Raw genomic sequence first — 20113 nt, forward strand, 5'->3', positions numbered from 1 at the left:
TAGTGAATATGAGGTCTGATGAACACGGGAGCCGAAATCGATGTAATGTGTGTCTAATATGATGTAATTGATGACGCTTGCTTATTTTAAAGCAGCCAGTGAATGGTAGGACAGATCTTACAGAATATTAACTATTATTTTAGACAGCAATAAATGTTATTCCTTTTTAATATAAAAATTAGGAGAACTTGAAGTGAATTTTTCTGACAGTATTGACGACAAGTGAGACGTGAACCTAATGCGTGTGAACATTCTGTAAGAGGCCCAGCTGTGCTATTTGACCCTCCCGTCCACCTGCAGGTCTGGCTTCAGTACCAGTGCCTGTGGGACATGCAAGCCGAAAACATCTACAACAGACTCGGAGAAGATCTCAACAAATGGCAGGCTCTCCTGGTGCAAATACGGAAGGCCCGAGGAACTTTTGACAATGCGGAAACCAAGAAGGAGTTTGGGCCAGTCGTCATAGATTACGGCAAGGTGAGCTCCGCCCCCCCCGGGGCAGGGGGTGGAGGTTGCTGTAAAGGCAGCGTCTGTGGGTGACGAGGACGCGTGGAAGCGTAAACACCCCGGCGCGAGGGACTGACGATCTGCTGTCCTGGGCTCGTTCACCCACAGGTGCAGTCCAAGGTGAACTTGAAGTACGACTCTTGGCATAAGGAGGTTCTCAGCAAATTTGGGCAGATGCTCGGGTCAAACATGACAGAATTCCATTCCCAGATCTCGAAGGTGAGGAGGCGGGATCCTGGCTGTGTCGCGAATCTGCCGGCAAACCCTCGGCTCCGTGTTGAATTCCTGTGCTCTCTCCACACAGTCACGGCAGGAGTTGGAGCAGCACTCGGTGGACACGGCCAGCACCTCGGACGCGGTGACCTTCATCACCTACGTGCAGTCTTTGAAACGAAAGATAAAACAGTTTGAGAAACAAGTTGAGGTGAGCTCCGTGAACAGTTAAAATTCTCATCATCACCTCGCGAGGCACAGTATCAGAAATTAGGTGCCTACAGGCCACCACCATCTCCCTGACAGCCACCTGATGGGCTGCTTGAGGGCAGGCACTGGCATCGTGGGGATCCGCGTTTTAAACAGCTCTCGAGGTTTGAGGTCCACTGTGTTTTGTTTGCCTTTTAAAATCTTTTATTTTAGTGGTTGTTCTTCGAGTCCTCAAACTTGCATTGTGTTTATAATTTGGAAGGAGGGGGTGAACCACAGCCCAGCGTGCCTTCAGTCCTGTCCGGGCCCCCCGGCTGCAGGCGGGCCTGGGCCCCGCTGCTCCCTGAGCGCCGTGCTCTCAGCGTGGAAGGTTTCTGGAGAAGAGCAGACGTTGTTGTGTGTTCCGTAGCCACACGCTGTCTTCCCTTTACATGGGAGCCTGACGGCAGTCTCTGTGATTCGAGAACTAAAACCACCCGTGTTCTGACTCGCGCAGCTCTACCGCAATGGCCAGCGCCTGCTGGAGAAGCAGAGGTTCCAGTTCCCGCCCTCCTGGCTCTACATCGACAACATAGAGGGTGAGTGGGGGGCCTTCAACGACATCATGCGGCGGAAGGACTCTGCCATTCAGCAGCAGGTGGCAAACCTGCAGATGAAGATCGTGCAGGAGGACCGGGCCGTGGAGAGCCGCACCACCGACCTGCTGACGGACTGGGAGAAGACCAAGCCTGTCACGGTGAGTCCCGCCAGCGTCACAGTTTGCCCTGAGCCCACAGCGTGATTCGGTGTCTTTTCGCCCAAACTTAAAAAGGCTTTGCTGTGGATTAGCTTCCCCACTAATGAGGACTTCTCGTTTTTGTGACTGAAACTTGCTCGTGGTCTCTTTGAAAAGTGAAAGCCAACAGAGGTCTCTTCTTACCCAGAAACCCGTCATGACGAGCATGTAAATCATGAGGTGGTTTTAAAAAAGTTTTTTGTTCCTAAGCTATCCTTTTATTGAGCACTAACTGTTCTGTGCAGTGGGGATGGAGCAGTGAACAGGAAGGACAGGAGCCCCCATCCCCATGGAGTCACATTCCAGTGGGAGATGCAGGGAGAAACGAGCAAGGAAAACGCATGTTCGAGTCAGGTGGTGCGAGGTGCCGTGGGGAAGGGCGAGAGCTGGGAGAGAGAGCGGTGTTGGGTGTGCTGCCGGGAGGGGAAGGGGTGGGGGGTGGTAAGACCTGAGGGAGGGAGGGCAGATGGTGAGGGAGGACTTCCGGCAGAGGTGACATCGAGTGCGAGGCTCGAGCAAGTACATAACAGCATACCTGGTTTTCCAGGGCAGAATTCAGTGTCATTTATTTATACATAGAAACATAGGCAGGAAAGAGAAGGGGGAAGGTGGTCATGGGACTTTGAATGTCAATCTGGTTTCCTAGTTTGGGTGTCACTGATCCACACCAGGGCTGGTGACAGGTCTAGCCTCCCACCATCTACTCCGTAGAGCTCTGTGCTGCCTCAGCCCTGGCTGTGATGCTGCATCCAAAGGTCCTGTTTTGTGTTCAGTTTTGGTTCAAGGGCCTGTGTTTTTTTTTTGTTTGTTTGTTTTTTTACGTGAGTCTTGTACTTGTTTTATTATTTTTTTTAACATAATTTATCATCAAATTGGTTTCCATACAACACCCAGTGCTCATCCCAACAGGTGCCCTCCTCAATGCCCATCACCCACTTTCCCCTCTCCCCCAACCCCCATCAATGCTGTTTGTTTTCAGTATTTAAGAATCTCTTATGGTTTGCCTCCCTCCCTCTCTGTAACTTTTTTTTCCCCTTCCCCTCCCCCATGGTCTTCTGTTACGTTTCTCAAGATCTACATATGAGTGAAAACATAAGGTATCTGTCTTTCTCTGTATGACTTATTTCACTTAGCATAATACTCTCTAGTTCCATCCATGTTGCTGCAAATGGCCATATTTATTTCTTTCTCATTGCCAAGTAGTATTCCATGATATATATAAACCACATCTTCTTTATCCATTCGTCAGTTGATGGACATTTAGGCTCTTTCCATAATTAGGCTATTGTTGAAAGTGCTGCTATAAACATTAGGATACATGTGCCCCTATGAATCAGCACTCCTGTATCCCTTGGGTAAATTCCTAGTAGTGCTATTGCTGGGTCGTAGGGTAGTTTTATTTTTAATTTTTTGAGGAACCTCCACACTCTTTTCCAGAGCAGCTGCCCCAGTTTGCATTCCCACCCAACAGTGCAAGAGGGTTCCCGTTTCTCCACATCCTCTCCAGCGTCTATAGTCTCCTAATTTGTTCATTTTAGCCACTCTGACCGGTATGAGGTGGTATCTCAGCGTGGTTTTGATTTGTATTTCCCTGATGAGGAGTGACATTGAGCATCTATCTTTTCATGTGTCTGTTTGCTATCTCGATGTCTTCTTTGGACAAGTGTCTGTTCATGTCTTCTGCCCATTTCTTCACTGGATTATTTGTTTTTCAGGTGTGGAGTTTGGTGAGTTCTTTATAGATTTTGGATACTAGGCCTTTATCTGATAGATCATTTGCAAATATCTTTTCCCATTCTGTCGATTGCCTTTTAGTTTTGTTGATTGTTTCCTTTGCAGTGCAGAAGCTTTTATCTTGATGAGGTCCCAGTAGTTCATTTTTGCTTTTAATTCCCTTGCCTTTGGAGGTGTGTCAAGTGAGAAATTGCTACAACTGAGGTCAAAGAGGTTGTTGCCAGCTTTCTCCTTTAGGGTTTTGATGGTTTCCTGTCTCACATTCAGGTCCTTCATCCATTTTGAGTTTATTTTTGTGTATGGTATAAGAAAGTGGTCTGGTTTCATTCTTCCGCATGTTGCTGTCCAGTTCTCCCAGCACCATTTGCTAAAGAGACTCTCTTTTTTCCATTGGATGCCCTTTCCTGCTTTGTCAAAGATTAGTTGGCCAGATTAGTGGGTCCAATTCTGGGTTCTCTATTCTTTTCTATTGGTCTATGTGTCTGTGTTTGTGCCAATACCATGCTGTCTTGATGATTACAGCTTTGTAGTAGAGGCTAAAGTCTGAGATTGTGATGCCTCCTGCTTTGGTTTTTTTTTTCAAATATTACTTTGGCTATTCGGGGTCTTTTGTGGTTCCATACAAATTTTAGGATTGTTCTAGCTTTGAGAAGAATGCTGGTGCAATTTTGATTGGGATTGCATTGAATGTGTAGATAGCTTTGGGTAGTATTGACGTTTTAACAATATTCTTCCAATCCATGAGCACAGAATGTTTCTCCATTTCTTTGTGTCTTCTTCAGTTTCCTTCATAAGCTTTCTATAGTTTTCAGCATGCAGATCTTTTACATCTTTGGTTAGGTTTCCTTCTAGGTATTTTATGGTTCTTGGTGCAATTGTGAATGGGATCAGTTTCTTTATTTTTCTGTTGCTTCATCATTGGTGTATAAGAATGCAACCAATTTCTGTACATTGATTTTGTACCCTACGACTTTGCTGAATTCATGTGTCCGTTCTAACAGACTGTTGGTGGAGTCTATCAGATTTCCCGTGTAGAGTATCATGTCATCTGGGAAAAGTGCAAGTTTGACTTCGTCTTTGCTAATTTTGATGCCTTTGATTTCTCTTTGTTGTCTGATTGCTGATGCTAGGGCTTCCAACACTATGTTGAACAACAGTGGTGAGAGTGGACATCCCTGTCGTGTTCCTGATTTCAGAGGGAAAGTTCTGTTTTTCCCCATTGAAGATGATATTAGCTGTGGGCTTTTCTTAAGTGGCTTTTATGATGTTTAAGTATGTTCCTTCTATCCCTCCTTTCTTGAGGGTTTTTATCAAGAAAGGTTGCTGTATTTTGTCAAATGCTTTTTCTGAATTTATTGACAGGATCATATGGTTCTTTTCTTTCATTAACGTGATGTATCACATTGATTGATTTGCAAATATTGAACCAGACCTGCAGTCCAGGAATGAGTCTCACTTGATCATGGTGTGAATAATTCTTTTTATATGCTGTTGAATTCAATTTGCTAGTATCTTGTTGAGAATTTTTGCATCCATATTCATCAGGGATATTGGCCTGTAGTTCTCTTTTTCTGCTGGGTCTCTGTCTGGTTTCGGAATCAAAGTAAATCTGGCTTCATAGAATGAGTCTGGAAGTTTTCCTTCCCTTTCTGTTTTTTGGAACAGCTTGAGAAGGATAGGTATTATCTCTGCTTTAAATGTCTGGTAGAATTCCCCAGGGAAGCCTGCTGGTCCTGGAGTCTTACTTGTTGGGAGATTTTTGATAACTGATTGGATGTCTTCCCTAGTTATGGGTCTGTTCAAATTTTCTATTTCTTCCCGTTTGAGTTTTGGTAGTGTATGGGTGTTTGGGAATTTGTCCATTTCTTCCAGGTTGTCCAGTTTGTTGGTGTATAATTTTTCATAGTATTCCCTGATAATTGCTTGTATTTCTGAGGGATTGGTTGTGATAAATCCATTTTCATTCGTGATTTTATCTATTTGAGTCATCTCCCTTTTTGAGAAGCCTGGCTAGAGGTTTATCAATTTTATTTTTTCAAAAAACCAACTCTTGGTTTCATCGATCTATTCTACTGTTTTTGGATTCTATGTTATTTATTTCTGCTCTGCTCTTTATTATTTTTCCTTCTGCTGGGTTTGGGGTGTCTTTGGTGTTCTGCTTCTGATTCCTTTAGGTGTGCTGTTAGATTTTGTATTTGGGGTTTTTCTTGTTTCTTGAGATAGGCTTGGATTGCAATGTATTTTCCTTTCAGGACTGCCTTCGCTGCATCCCAAAGCATTTGGATTGTTGTATTTTCATTTTCATTTGTTTCCATATATTTTTTTAATTTTTTCTCTAATTGCCTGGTTGACCCATTCATTCTTGAGTAGGATGTTCTTTTACCTCCATGCTTTCAGAGGTTTTCCAGACTTTTTCCTGTGGTTGCTTTCAAGTTTCATAGCATTGTGATCTGAAAGTGTGCATGGTACAATCTCAATTCTTTTATATTTTTGAGGGCTGTTTTATGACCCAGTGTGTGATCTATCTTGGAGAATGTTCCATGTGCACAGGAGAAGAAAGTATATTCTGCTGCTTTGGGATGTAGAGTTCTAAATATATCTGTCAAGTCCATCTGGTCCAATGTATTGTTCAGGGCCATTGTTTCTTTACTGGTTCTCTGTCTAGGTGATGTGTCCATTGTTGTAAGTGGAGTATTAAAGTCCCCTTCAATTACCATGTTCTTATCAATAAGGTTGCTTATGTTTGTGATTGTTTTATATATTTGGGGGCTCCCATATTCGGCGCATAGACATTTACAATTATTAGCTCTTCCTGATGGATAGACTGTGTAATTATTATATAATGCCCTTCTTCATCTCTTGTTACAGCCTTTAATTGAAAGTCTAGTTTGTTGCTTTCTTTTGACTTCCAGTAGCATGATAGATAGTTCTCCATCCCCTCACTTTGAATCTGAAGGTATCCTCAGGTCTAAAATGAGTCTCTTATAGACAGCAAATAGATGGGTCTTGTTTTTTTTATCCATTCTGATACCCTATGTCTTTTGATTGGAGCATTTAGTGCATTTACATTCAGTGTTGTTATTGAAAGATACGGGTTTAGAGTTGTCATGTTATCTGTAGGTTTCATGCTTGTAGTGATGTCTCTGGTACTTTGTGGTCCTTGCAACATTTCACTCACAGAGTCCCTCTTAGGATCTCTTGTGGGCCTGGTTTAGTGGTGATGAATTCCTTCAGTTTTTGTTTGTTTGGGAAGACCTTTATCTCTCCTTCTCTCCTGAATGACCGACTTGGTGGATAAAGTATTCTTGGCTGCATATTTTTCCTGTTCATCACATTGAAGATTTCGTGCCATTCCTGTCTGGCCTGCCAAGTTTCAGTAGATAGGTCTGCTACTACCCTTATGTGTCTATCTTTGTGTGTTAAGGCCCGTTTATCCCTAGCTGCTTTCAGAATTCTCTCTTTATCCTTGTATTTTGCCAGTTTCACGATATGTCGTGTAGAAGTTCGATAAGTTACATCTGAAGGGAGTTCTCTGTGCCTCTTGGATTTCAATGCCTGTTTCCGTTCTCCAGATTGGGGAAGTTCTCTGCTATGATTTGTTTAAGTACATCTTGAGCGCCTTTCTCTCTCTTCTGGAATTCCTATGATACGGATATTGTTCCGTTTGATTGAATCACTTAGTTCTCTAATTCTCCCCTCATGATCCTGGATTTTTTTTTATCTTTTTCTCAGCTTCCTCTTTTCCCATAATTTTATCTTCTAATTCACCTATTCTCTTCTCTGTCTCTTCAGTTCACAGTGTGACCACCTCCATTTTATTTTGCACCTCATTTATAGCATTTTTTAATTCATCATGACTATTTTTTAGTCCCTTGATCTCTGCAGCAGTAGATTCTCTGTCTTTTATGTTTTTTTCAAGCCCAGCAATTAATTTTATGGCTGTTATTCTAAATTCTTGTTCAGTTATGTTGCTTCTATCTGTTTTGACCAGTTCCTTAGCTGTCACTTCTTTCTGGAATTTCTTTTGAGGAGAATTCTTCCGTTTTGTCATTTTGGCTAGTTTTCTGTCCCTTATGAGGTTTTTTTGTTTTGTTTTGTTTTGTTTTTTTTTTAATTTTTTTTTTCAACATTTATTTATTTTTGGGACAGAGAGAGACAGAGCATGAACGGGGGAGGGGCAGAGAGAGAGGGAGACACAGAATCAGAAACAGGCTCCAGGCTCTGAGCCATCAGCCCAGAGCCCGACGCGGGGCTCGAACTCACAGACGGTGAGATCGTGACCTGGCTGAAGTCGGACGCTCAACCAACTGCGCCACCCAGGCGCCCCATGTCCCTTATGAGTTTTAAAAGCTTGTTTTGTGCTCTGCATCTGTGAGCACTACAATACTAAAGTCATACACTGTCCAGGGCCTGGAAGGGCTCCTGTTTTAAGGAGATCTTCTCTGTCACTAATCCTGGCACTGTAGCTCAGGCAGAATGCTAGCTTCGGCAGGGGAGTGAGTATTGATCAACAGGCGAGATTCTGATCACCAAAATTTGAATATGTTTTCTTGCCGTTTTTTGCTAGTAATGTGTTCTAGTTTAAATTTTCAATGATATTTTATATAGTCATTCTCAAGTTACTAAAATTAAGAGTAAGCCAATAGTACTTTAATGGTCAACTGGAGGCCGTTTCCCTGAGGACTACTTGATTTCTCATTCTCGTCTGTGGAACTTGATGTAACAGCTGTGTGCCTCGGGAGTGCGTGGCCAGCAGCCTCCCGAGAGCCACGTCCCCTCGGGTCTGGAGCGTCCTGCTCCAGGCCCCAGTCTGTCCTGACTCCTCTCTTCCCGTCTCCCAAGGCACTCAGTGAGACAGTGACTAAACGGAGAAGTGCTCCACCTTTCTCCTTCATACCTTTATTGACGTCAAACATGGAAGTAGAAGTTAACACTCAGTATGTACATGAACTGTAAGTGTACATCTTGCTGAAGATTTACATGTGTGGACATGTTCAGGGAATCACAGATTTCCAGACTCCCAGCAGGTGCTTTCCACCATTTCAGAGCCAAAGCACGCACCTGTCCTGGGACCTCGCCCTGCAATTGTGCACTTTGACTGCTTTCAGGGCAATCTCCGCCCAGAGGAGGCGCTTCAGGCTCTTACCATATACGAAGGAAAGTTCGGCAGGCTGAAGGACGACCGGGAGAAGTGTGCGAAGGCCAAGGAGGCACTGGAGTTGACCGACACGGGGCTGCTCAGCGGCAGTGAAGAGCGCGTCCAGGTGCGGACCGTGGGGGTGGGGCTCCTCGTCCTGAGTCTGCCCTTGACCAGGGCCGCGTCAGGGGCTCTGCCAGAGCCGCGGTGGTTTCTGCATCCATGGTCTCACTGTTCTACTGTCATGATTTCAGGTGGCCTTAGAAGAACTGCAGGACCTCAAAGGCGTTTGGTCGGAACTTTCCAAGGTCTGGGAGCAGATTGATCAGATGAAGGAGCAGCCGTGGGTTTCCGTCCAGCCTCGAAAGGTACACCTAAAGGAGATGTGGTGTGTGTCCTCATATGCTGATGGTCATAGACCACTCAGGAGCTTCGCAGGCAGGGAAGTGTATTGTGCATCCTCAGAATGTCACATGATGGTCATTTAGGATTTATCTGGACTGATGTAAAATTTGTTTGGAAACCATTTTTTTTTTTTAAGTTTTTATTTTTGAGAAAGATACAAAGAGTGAGCGGGGGAGGGACAGAGAGAGAAGGAGGAAGAATTCCAAGCAGGCTCTACCCTGTCAGCTCCACCCGATGCAGGGCTCGAACTCATGAACTGTGAGATCATGACCTGAGCCACAGTCAGAGTCACACTTCATTTCCTGAGCCACCCAGGCACCCCCAGAAAACATTTTTTTAAGATATTTCACCATTTAAAGAAATGTTGGCAAACTAAATATCATTTTGTGTTCCTCTTGACAGCTTCGACAAAATTTAGATGGCCTCCTGAACCAGCTGAAAAACTTCCCTGCCCGATTACGGCAGTACGCATCCTATGAGTTTGTCCAGAGGCTTCTGAAAGGCTACCTGAAGGTAGTGGTTCGGTGCTGGGGTCGTGGGTGTCTTTTAGGAACACAGCTGCACGGTAACCTTGCTTACTCTCTCCGCAGATAAACATGCTGGTGATTGAACTGAAGTCTGAAGCCCTCAAAGATCGCCATTGGAAGCAGCTGATGAAAAGACTTCATGTCAACTGGGTTGTTTCTGAGCTAACCCTTGGCCAAATCTGGGATGTTGACTTGCAGAAAAATGAAGCTATTGTCAAGGATGTGCTGCTTGTGGCACAAGGGGAGATGGCTTTGGAAGAATTTTTGAAGCAGGTGAGTAAATAGACCGATAGCCCCATTTATGTCACATTTCAGGCTGTGAGGTCAGTTTGAGCTGTGTAAAAACAAGAGCTTCATCTGCGGTCCTTTTGTCCCCATAGCACTTGGTTGCTTGTATACCTGGCAAACACCCACATACTAATAAGGTGCCCCTTTTTGGTTTTAATTCAGATAAGAGAAGTATGGAATACTTACGAGTTAGACTTGGTTAACTACCAGAACAAGTGTCGCTTGATCCGAGGTTGGGATGACCTCTTCAACAAGGTCAAAGAGCACATCAACAGTGTCTCCGCCATGAAGCTCTCTCCCTACTACAAGGTACCCTTGTTGGGCAGGCTTTCCCTCTCTGATCAGGCTTTCCCCTGCACTTTCTCTGTAATACTTTTGACTGGCAGTTACCAGAACCCTGTTTTTTAAAGCGTGAGTCAAATAACTTGACATAACCTGCAGTTTTTTTACTAAGTTTTGGCCTATCTATGAGTGAATCGCTTAGCAGCTGGGCTCTGCTTCCCATCTGCCTACTAGGTTTTCGAAGAGGATGCCCTGAGCTGGGAAGATAAGCTGAATCGGATCATGGCTCTCTTTGACGTGTGGATTGACGTGCAGAGGCGGTGGGTGTACCTGGAAGGCATCTTCACGGGCAGCGCGGATATCAAGCACCTGCTGCCGGTGGAGACCCAGCGGTTCCAGAGGTATGGCCTCCAGCCTGGGTGCAAAGCAGCTGAGGGGTAGGTGTGACTGGTGACCCTTCTTCACGTAAAGGCTAATGACACTTTTGATTTGATTCGTAGTATCAGCACGGAGTTTTTGGCTCTGATGAAAAAGGTATCCAAGTCTCCCCTTGTAATGGATGTTCTGAATATCCAGGGGGTACAGAGGTCTCTGGAGAGACTGGCAGACCTGCTAGGAAAGATCCAGAAAGCATTGGGAGAATACCTGGAAAGAGAGCGATCCTCTTTCCCCAGGTAAGAGGATTGCTTTGACTTGCGCTGAAGTCGAGTCCAAGTTCAGGAGCCTCCCCTCTCCCCTGTGGGTCTGTGTGTTAGTCACTTTGACACCAGAAGTTTTGTTACTAGTAACAAAATGAATGTTACTCCCTTTCTGCGCATTTATTCCTTTTTTAAAAAAAATGTTTATTTTAGAGCATGTGTGTGTGAGAGTGAAAGGGCGGGGGGAGGAGCAGAGAGAGAGATGGAGACACAGAATCTGAAGCAGGCTCCAGGCTCTGAACTGCCAGCACAGTGCCCCATGCGGGGCTCGGACACAACAGACTGAGTCACCCAGGCGCCTGTATTCCTAATTATAATGTTAAATAATTCCTCACTTTCTGTCTTGTGTTTGTTTATTAAGCTTCATTGAAACTATTATCCACCCTTCTAGGCAGCTTGCATCTCTTAAAAGTTTAGCTCTGATTGGTTTCAAAACGGCATTTCTTCCTTTCTGAATAGTTTGCTTACTGTAAATTGAACAGGCTTTTATTTATTTTGTTTGTTTTGAGAGAGAGAGAGAGAGAGAGAGAGCAAGGAAAGGAAACAGAATCCCAAGCAGGTTCCTTGCTGTCAGCCCGGAGCCCGATGGAGGGCTCAGTATTACGAATGGTGAGATCATGACCTGAGCCAAAATCAAGAGCAGATACTCAAGCTACCTAGGTGCCCCTTGAACAGGCTTTAAAAAAATACGTTCATGGGGCGCCTGGGTGGCGCAGTCGGTTAAGCGTCCGACTTCAGCCAGGTCACGATCTCGCGGTCCGTGAGTTCGAGCCCCGCGTCGGGCTCTGGGCTGATGGCTCAGAGCCTGGAGCCTGTTTCCGATTCTGTGTCTCCCTCTCTCTCTGCCCCTCCCCCGTTCATGCTCTGTCTCTCTCTGTCCCAAAAATAAATAAAACGTTGAAAAAAAAATTTTTTTAAAAATACGTTCATGAAGTAAGATGAATGGCATGAAGTGCATGGAATCCCTCTTCAGTAGCTTGTTCAACAAACGTGTGTCCTTTGCTGAGGGCTGGAGGAAACTCGGATGTGACCTAGTTTAGATTGGAGATTGTCCATCAGCATCCAAGTCTAGTTTCCCTTCCTGCAATTTGAAGTTCCACTTTGATTCACCTTATTTATGTGTATGTGACATTTTACAACTTGAATGCTATTTTAATTTTAGGTTCTATTTTGTGGGTGATGAAGATTTGCTTGAAATCATTGGAAACAGTAAGAATGTAGCTAAGTTACAGAAACATTTCAAGAAAATGTTTGCTGGCGTTTCGAGCATCATCCTAAACGAGGATAACTCTGTCGTCTTGGGCATTTCCTCCCGTGAAGGAGAGGAGGTAGTGAAGTTTATGATTGTAACTTAGAATGCTTCTCTCCTGCCTTTGTACATCTTAATTCTTGTATCATACGTATTTTAGGTTATGTTTAAAACTCCTGTGTCGATTACTGAACATCCCAAAATCAACGAGTGGCTCACGCTGGTAGAAAAGGAGATGAGAGTCACACTGGCTAAACTTCTGGCTGAGTCTGTTACAGAAGTTGAGATTTTTGGTAAAGCAACTTCGATTGACCCAAATACCTACATCACTTGGATTGATAAGTACCAGGTAACGTGTTGTACAAGTGGGCCAGCGGAGAGGCGGATGCACCGGCTGGTCTCCAAAACGATCCTTTGGGTCTCGTGTCTCCTGTCTTCTAGGCCCAGCTTGTGGTTTTGTCAGCCCAGATAGCCTGGTCTGAAAACGTGGAGACGGCTCTGAGCAGCATCGGCGGAAGCGGTGACGCGGCACCCTTGCACTCCGTGCTGAGCAACGTGGAGGTCACCCTCAACGTGTTGGCCGACTCGGTCCTCATGGAGCAGCCACCGCTGCGGAGGCGGAAGCTGGAGCACTTGGTTAGTCCCGCGCCTGCCTGACTCACTCCTCACCGGTTAGGCCCTGCCTTCAGTGCAGGCAGTCAGCGGAGATCACGCCTGGGAGCACTCTTACTGGTGGTAGAGAGAGAAGGAGGTGGTGCATTTGTGAGCTCTCTGGTGTGGGTATCGCTCTGTTCTGTTGAAAGGTAGCCTTGGGGGAGCAGGGGAGTTATGTGTACACATCCTGGGGAAGGGGAGGCGGGGAGCCTTGACCAGGATTTTTGCCTTTGCTTGTCAGCCCCTTCCCAGAGAGGCGCCCGGGTGTGCCTGCACCGGTGTTGCGCCCAGCCTGCAGGGGACAGACTGGGGACAGAGACAGCTGTTCTCCTGACACATTTCATGCTAGTTAGGTCTTCGCTTGACGTTGGGTGTTTTTGTTTGTTGGTGGTTTGGTTTTGCTGCAGCTCTTGATTCTGTGTAATTTCATTGTGGGAATGACAGTGCTGTTTTTGGAAGGGAATTTGGATTTGGAATATTCACTGAAAGCTATTGCAACTGGATCTTGAATCTCAAAAGTCTGCTAAATGATCACATGCCCAGGAAATGCAGTGTCCTTGCACTACTCCAGTTTATGACAAAGTCTTAATAAGTGACTCTGTGTTCAGATTACAGAGTTGGTTCACCAGAGGGACGTTACACGCTCCTTGATCAAAAGCAAGATTGACAATGCCAAATCTTTCGAATGGCTCAGCCAGATGCGCTTTTACTTCGACCCTAAGCAAACCGATGTGCTACAGCAGTTGTCAATCCAAATGGCAAATGCCAAATTTAACTATGGCTTTGAGTACCTGGGTGTTCAGGACAAGCTGGTCCAGACCCCCCTCACCGACCGCTGCTATTTGACCATGACACAAGCCTTGGAGGCCAGGCTGGGGGGGTCCCCTTTCGGTAAGTTACTACACAGACCTGGACAGATGGAGAGAGTAAATGCAATTTGTAAAGATTAAATCAACGATTTTAAATGTATTTCTTAATTACGTAGCTCATACGTTCTAGAACCTCAGATTTGTCTGCAGTTGTTACACGTCCTTTGATTTTGTAAACAAGCTGGGTAAGGCTAACGATACCTCCCTGTGGACTCAAGTACTCAGTCACTCTTCTTCAAACAATAGGGCCGGCCGGGACTGGGAAGACAGAGTCCGTCAAAGCTCTTGGCCATCAGCTTGGACGCTTTGTTTTGGTCTTCAACTGCGATGAAACCTTTGATTTCCAGGTGAGATTTCTGAGTCCACCTAAAATCTAACGGCCTGAGAGGTCAGCTGGGGAGTACCACGCCTGGACCCCTCTCAGGGCTCCTGGCCTCACAGCTTGGCACGGCCCATCTGGCCTTCTGAGTCCCAGGGATGGTGTGGGTTTGAGTGGGGTGTCCGACATACCTGCTTTGGTGTTGACTTGAGCTGCATTGTTTCTGGAAGAGACGTTTAGTGCCTATGTGTGGGAATAAGTAACTGTGATGGAAAAGATTTTTTTAATCAACAAAAAGGGGCAGAATAAAAACAGCTCTATCTTTGGAATCGGCACAGGAGGAGAAAAGGTGTGATGCCCTACGTCTGTACACAGACAATCGCCATTGTTAGTGAAGCACTTCTGTGTGCAGGCCCCGCACCTCCCGTGGGAACCTGATGTCACGCTCACAGCCACCCGGGGGGGCGGTGGTAGCCCAAGGTCCCGCCGGATCAGGGCCGTGGAGCCCGCCCGAAGCAGGTGGTTTGAGCTCCTGTCTTTGTTCGGTTTCAGGCGATGGGACGGATCTTTGTGGGGCTCTGCCAGGTGGGTGCGTGGGGCTGCTTTGACGAGTTCAACCGCCTGGAGGAGCGGATGCTGTCAGCCGTGTCGCAGCAGGTGCAGTGCATTCAGGAAGCGCTGCGCGAGCACTCCAACCCCAACTGCGATAAGAGTGAGACTTCCCTTTTCCTCTGCACGTTACTTAGCGGCTGTGGAAGGAGAGTCCACGGGGGCTGGGTCACACCTCTGTGATTAGAAACGAGTGAGAGTTTCACTTCGCTCTCAGGACTCACTATTGCAGGCAGGGCGGTGGGGCCCGGGATAACACTGCACGAGCAGTTTGCATTCTCCGGACCAGAGCGGCCCAAAGCCCTAGCTGTCCTTCCCCCGGTGAGCGAGAGTCCCTCACTGTCCGCCCGCACTGAGTGTTGGGCCGGTGAGGGCTCTCCCTGCTCCCCCTGCACACCCACAGAGCCAGCCTTGCTGCCGCCTGTTGGCAGAGTGATGTCACAGGGAGCTTTAGGAACACGCCCTCTGTCACCATAGGATGACCTTCTGAGAGGCTTGAGGACTGCTTCCCCTGCCTCGGGCCACACGAAGCCGGGCATGCCCGGCGGAGGCAGGGTGTGTGCTGAAGGAAGCGATGACACCTGTGGCGGACAGGGCACATGCAGTTAATTTGCGGGGTCACTTTTGTTCCGCGATAATAGGAACTTGTCTTCCCAAAGGCCCTGTAGGCCTCCTCAGTGGAAAAGGAGTGTCTGAGAAAGCAGTACCTGTGTGCTCAGTGTTCTCTCCAAGGAATAAAGTTCAGCTGTGGGTGGTGGTGGCTTTGGTCAGTCCCCTGAAAGGGCAGTCTTCATGATCAGAGCCAGTCAGCTGTGTGGCACGGATACGTTTTTGTATCTGCACCTACCATTGCGCCGCATTTCTATCCCTGCGTTGATCTTGTAACACACAGTAATGCGCGACAGAATATGCGCCCCCCGCCCCGGTGACGTGTCCCACGTTCCCAGAGCTCTCGTGTAGGTGAGGTGTATGAAGGTGGCCGACGTGCTGGTAGGAGGGCCAGAGAGGGGCTCCCCTGCGGTCCCGGCCTTTGGGCTTTAGAGGCCAACGGGGAAACAGGTGCTTTGTCTGGGATTTTAGGGAGATTTTAGTGTCGCTCTCGAACATCACAAGTCTCAACCCTGTTCTCTGATTTTCAGCCTCTGCCCCCATTACTTGTGAGCTGCTCAACAAACAGGTGAAGGTGAGTCCAGACATGGCCATCTTCATCACCATGAACCCCGGCTACGCAGGCAGGTCCAACCTTCCCGACAATCTGAAGAAGCTCTTCCGGAGCTTGGCCATGACCAAGCCCGACCGGCAGCTCATCGCCCAGGTCATGCTGTACTCACAGGGCTTCCGCACTGCTGAGGTCCTCGCCAACAAAATCGTCCCGTTCTTCAAGTGAGTACCCCAGACTTACCCGTTGCCGTGTCAGTAGCGTGTGCAAGACGTGCCCTTGAAGGGTCATTTCTGCCATCGTGGCACGTCTTCCCAAGTGTGTGTGTCTGATTCTCGATGTTTGCTTATGTGGCTATTGAGAGTGGACTGTTCCAAGGTAGACCTCTTCCCTTGCAGACTATGTGACGAGCAGCTCTCCTCTCAGAGCCACTATGACTTTGGTCTTCGAGCTTTGAAGAGTGTGCTGGTTAGTGCGGGAAACGTGAAGAGGGAGAGAATTCAGAAGATTAAGAGGGAGAAAGAAGAGCGAGGGGAAGCAGTTGATGAAGGAGAAATTGCAGAAAATCTACCTGAACAGGAGGTTTGTACACGTGTTTGAATCACTCACACCGTAAGCACTAGTATTCAAGTTCACCCTTGCAACCTCCCAGCCGTGGCCTGAGAGTTCTGTTGTGATTCACATGTGCTGGGATGGGCGAGTGGAAGACACTGATATTGGTGCGGTGAACTGAGTAAGGACCACGGGAGCGTGCTGAGTCGCTCTGTCACCGACAGCCACATCTTCCGTACCTTCTGGGGATACGGCAGTGGCCGTGCGAGCCAGGCTCCCCGCCACTCAGGGCTCGGTCCTTTTGTCGCCATTAGATTCTGATACAGAGCGTCTGCGAGACGATGGTGCCCAAGCTGGTGGCAGAAGACATCCCACTGCTCTTCAGCCTCCTGTCAGACGTGTTCCCCGGAGTCCAGTACCACCGGGGCGAAATGACCGCGCTTCGAGAAGAGCTGAAGAAGGTGTGCCAGGAAATGTACCTGACGTACGGAGACGGAGAAGAAGTCGGTGGAATGTGGGTCGAGAAGGTAACTGGCCCCCACACACTATGCAGCCACAGCAGCCGCAGCCACTAGGAGAAGCCACACTTAATAGAGCCCTGACCACGAGGGCCAGGGAGGCACATCCCCTGGTTTATGAAGATTTGACTCGGGGCTTTTTTCTTAACTTTGACGTAGACCTAACAATTTAGCTGAAAACCTCACTTACGTAGTGTGGTTCGTTCTCTGGAAATGCTGACTGAATGTGCGATCATAACAGAAAGTGTTCACACCAATAAAAGTTCTACTTACAAGACTTCCCAACATCGTAGATTAAGAACATAAATCTGCTAATTGGCACATGGTTTATAGTCCTTAGTGGCATTCTCCGTTTCGTTCTTGTGGGAGATTAAAAAGTATATTATCACACAAGCTGCCTGCTGAGTGCGAGCGATGCTGTGCTGGGTCACACAGATGGCTCATCTGTTGAGTCTCTGCCCTCTCTAGAAGGGATCTTCTGTGCCTCTTCTGAGGCAGGTTGGTAGTCACCCCCTCTTCCACTGGCTCCCAGCCTTCCCGGCTTAACAAAGAACTCCCCACAGTTTAGTTAAAACTTGTCTTGAAATGTTTTTTATAGGTGCGGCCCACGTAATGTCTGCTTTAAAAACTCGAGTGCAGCACTTGCTTGCCTTTAGCACAGGTCTCCTGTTTGCTGCCACGAAGAAGGGCTGAAGAACCTTCTCGTTCTTTCTCTGGAGTGGTCAGGATGTGATGTCTTTGGCTCTGCAGGTCCTCCAGCTCTATCAGATCACCCAGATCAACCACGGCCTGATGATGGTGGGCCCCTCGGGAAGTGGGAAGAGCATGGCTTGGCGTGTTCTCCTGAAGGCTTTGGAGAGGCTCGAGGGCGTGGAGGGTGTGGCCCACATCATCGACCCCAAAGCCATCAGCAAAGACCACCTTTATGGAACCCTGGACCCCAACACCAGGGAATGGACGGATGGGCTGTTCACACATGTCCTGAGAAAGTGAGTTAACCTTGATTCCAGCGAGTGGGACCTGGGTGCTCTGTCTGTCCTTCTGTTAACAGCGGGTGTTACTTTTCCAACCAAAGACTGAATGAATGAAAATGCCACTGCGGAGACTGTTGCAGAGTGAGCGTTTCTAATCTGAAAAAGCTGTTTCAAAATCCTTCCAAACCAGGATCATAGACAACGTGAGGGGCGAGCTACAAAAGCGCCAGTGGATTGTCTTCGATGGCGACGTGGACCCCGAGTGGGTGGAGAACTTGAACTCGGTGCTGGATGACAACAAGCTTCTGACTCTGCCAAATGGCGAGCGTCTCAGCCTTCCGCCCAATGTAAGTGGCCTTTCGTGGTGTATCAGACCAAATATCCTGTGTGCTCTAGAGGGCAGGTTCCAGGTTCCACAGTGTAGTGGTCGGTTGTGTAAATAGTTTTCAAAGTTGACTGAGTCTCCTTGTGCTAGATTTTTCCATTCCCGTGGCCAGTGGGAAATACTTCTATAGAACTTAAAAGAACTTTGTACTGTTGCTGAATGTTAACCATGCTCCGTGATTCCCAGTTAATGCTCCAAACCCAGCGTTACGGGGTTATCAGTAGGATTTGTGAAGTTCTCAAACGTCTGGGAAGTGGTAAAATGAGTAATTTAGACATGGAAGCTTTCCAGGCTATCCCTTGGAAACGAGCATTTGGTCCAGGTCCTGGACACATCACTGGATAGATCAGGAAACGTGGGTGGGCCTGGCATGGGTTTGCATCCTACTGAAGGTCCAGCAGGAAAAAAACAGACAAAAGCCCTTGCTGTCCTGGGGTGTACAGTCTGATGTGGAAAACAGACCCTCAAGGTAAACAGTGTCGAGTGCTCAGGAGAAGATGAGCTGGAAGGCAGTGGTTGGTGGTGGCGAGAGCCGGAGGGTACGTGGTCAGGGATGGTGACGTGGAGGCATCACCTAGAAGTGTTTGGCATGTGAGGGAGCCGGTCCCGTGGGCCTCCAGATAGCGGGGGGTTTGACTGGGGTATGAGGAGCGAGGGGAGAAAAGGCAGCTGGACCAGAGAGGAAAGGGGCCAGATCAGGTTGGGCCCAGGGCAGTGTAAAGACTGGCACTTGCCCGTTGGGTAAGTCCGGAGCCCTGGGAGTCTGGGTCACATCCCTGACTGTCGGGTGGAGAGTAGTTGAAGAGGACGTGTGGGAGCAAGGGGACCATCCAGAGGCTGAGAGGTGGCCCAGGCACAGCTGTGGGGCAGGCCGGGCGAGCTGGCTGCACGGGAGCTGCTGAGTTGCGGTGTCATTTAAAGTTCATGCTGACGGGACTCGCCGAGGGACCGGCGGTGGGCGTGAGAAAAAGGGGGCGGTCGCTTCACGGGAGCACCTGGTGATCATGAACCTGTGAGCCAGCAATAGTGGTTGTCGTCACTTGAGAAGCCAAGCCAGTGATGCCTAGTGCCAGTCTGGAAATGTGCGCTTAGCTCCGCCTGTGTCTTGACACGTCAGGTCTCTCTGTTACAACTCGTTAGGCAGTAGATCCTGACTATTGTTGGAACGAGACTGCTCTCCTGTGAGGCGTGTCGGCACTGAGGTTAGGGCTCTGGAATCAGACCATCGGCTTTGAATATCAGCTCCACTTACCAGCAGTGGGACCTGGGGGAGGTACCCAGCCCCATCTGTGGAACAGGGACACTGCCCCTGGCTCCAGGGATGGGTGTGAGGGTCGGTGGGTCCAGGCAGGGAGCGTGTCGCCATGCCCGGCCCAGGGTAAGGCTAGCGCACATCCCCAGCTGATGCCCCCTCCAGCGGAGCTGTGTCTTGTGTCCACCAAGGGCTGGTCCTGTGGGCTCACCTGCTCTTCTCCCCACCACACACACTTCCTACCCAGGTCCTTGTGGAGGGCCTTTGGTAGGTGCCGTAGTGATGACAGCCGTAGACGGTTTTGCTTTTTGAAATAAGTGCAGAGAAACTAGATTTAATTTAATCGCTCTTTCGATGTGTGTATAGGTAAAAGAATTTTAACATCCCAGTTTCTATCAAACCCACAAAATTAAACCTGCTCTATGTTTTCTCTTCAAGGTGCGAATAATGTTTGAAGTACAGGACTTGAAATACGCCACTCTGGCCACGGTGTCCCGCTGCGGCATGGTCTGGTTTAGTGAGGACGTTCTCAGCACAGACATGATCTTCAACAACTTCCTGGCCAGGCTGCGTAGCATCCCGCTGGACGAAGGGGAGGACGAGGCCCAGCGCCGGCGCAAGGGCAAAGAGGACGAGGGGGAGGAGGCGGCTTCCCCAATGCTGCAGGTACGAGGGCCGTCACCGCTCTGCCAAGTGCAGCCACAGATCTGCAGCTGGCGGGGGGTGGGGGCTTCCCGCACAGTGAGGTCAGGTGTTCCACCCCTGAGGGTCTAGAAGCCGGGGGGGGGGGGGGGGGT

The 20113-nt window shown here is 48.1% G+C and overlaps 1 protein-coding gene across 1 annotated transcript in view; it reads left to right on the forward strand.

Moving 5' to 3' along the window:
• The window catches only part of DYNC1H1 (dynein cytoplasmic 1 heavy chain 1), a 77674-nt gene that overhangs the window by 30372 nt on the left and 27189 nt on the right, over positions 1-20113 (forward strand). The window contains exons 13-35 of the mRNA XM_040478254.1: positions 301-477; positions 616-726; positions 812-931; positions 1427-1666; positions 8548-8703; positions 8831-8944; positions 9384-9494; positions 9572-9781; positions 9959-10105; positions 10313-10479; positions 10579-10752; positions 11939-12104; positions 12186-12374; positions 12467-12661; positions 13288-13570; positions 13795-13895; positions 14420-14579; positions 15616-15859; positions 16034-16217; positions 16502-16714; positions 17456-17694; positions 17870-18026; positions 19755-19982. Of these exons, the coding sequence (XP_040334188.1) occupies positions 301-477; positions 616-726; positions 812-931; positions 1427-1666; positions 8548-8703; positions 8831-8944; positions 9384-9494; positions 9572-9781; positions 9959-10105; positions 10313-10479; positions 10579-10752; positions 11939-12104; positions 12186-12374; positions 12467-12661; positions 13288-13570; positions 13795-13895; positions 14420-14579; positions 15616-15859; positions 16034-16217; positions 16502-16714; positions 17456-17694; positions 17870-18026; positions 19755-19982 (4086 nt within the window). The remainder of the gene's footprint in view (positions 1-300; positions 478-615; positions 727-811; positions 932-1426; positions 1667-8547; positions 8704-8830; positions 8945-9383; positions 9495-9571; positions 9782-9958; positions 10106-10312; positions 10480-10578; positions 10753-11938; positions 12105-12185; positions 12375-12466; positions 12662-13287; positions 13571-13794; positions 13896-14419; positions 14580-15615; positions 15860-16033; positions 16218-16501; positions 16715-17455; positions 17695-17869; positions 18027-19754; positions 19983-20113) is intronic.

This window comes from Herpailurus yagouaroundi, unplaced genomic scaffold (genome assembly GCF_014898765.1).
Source record: "Herpailurus yagouaroundi ecotype Mexico unplaced genomic scaffold, PumYag 141, whole genome shotgun sequence".
Taxonomy (NCBI): domain Eukaryota; kingdom Metazoa; phylum Chordata; class Mammalia; order Carnivora; family Felidae; genus Herpailurus; species Herpailurus yagouaroundi.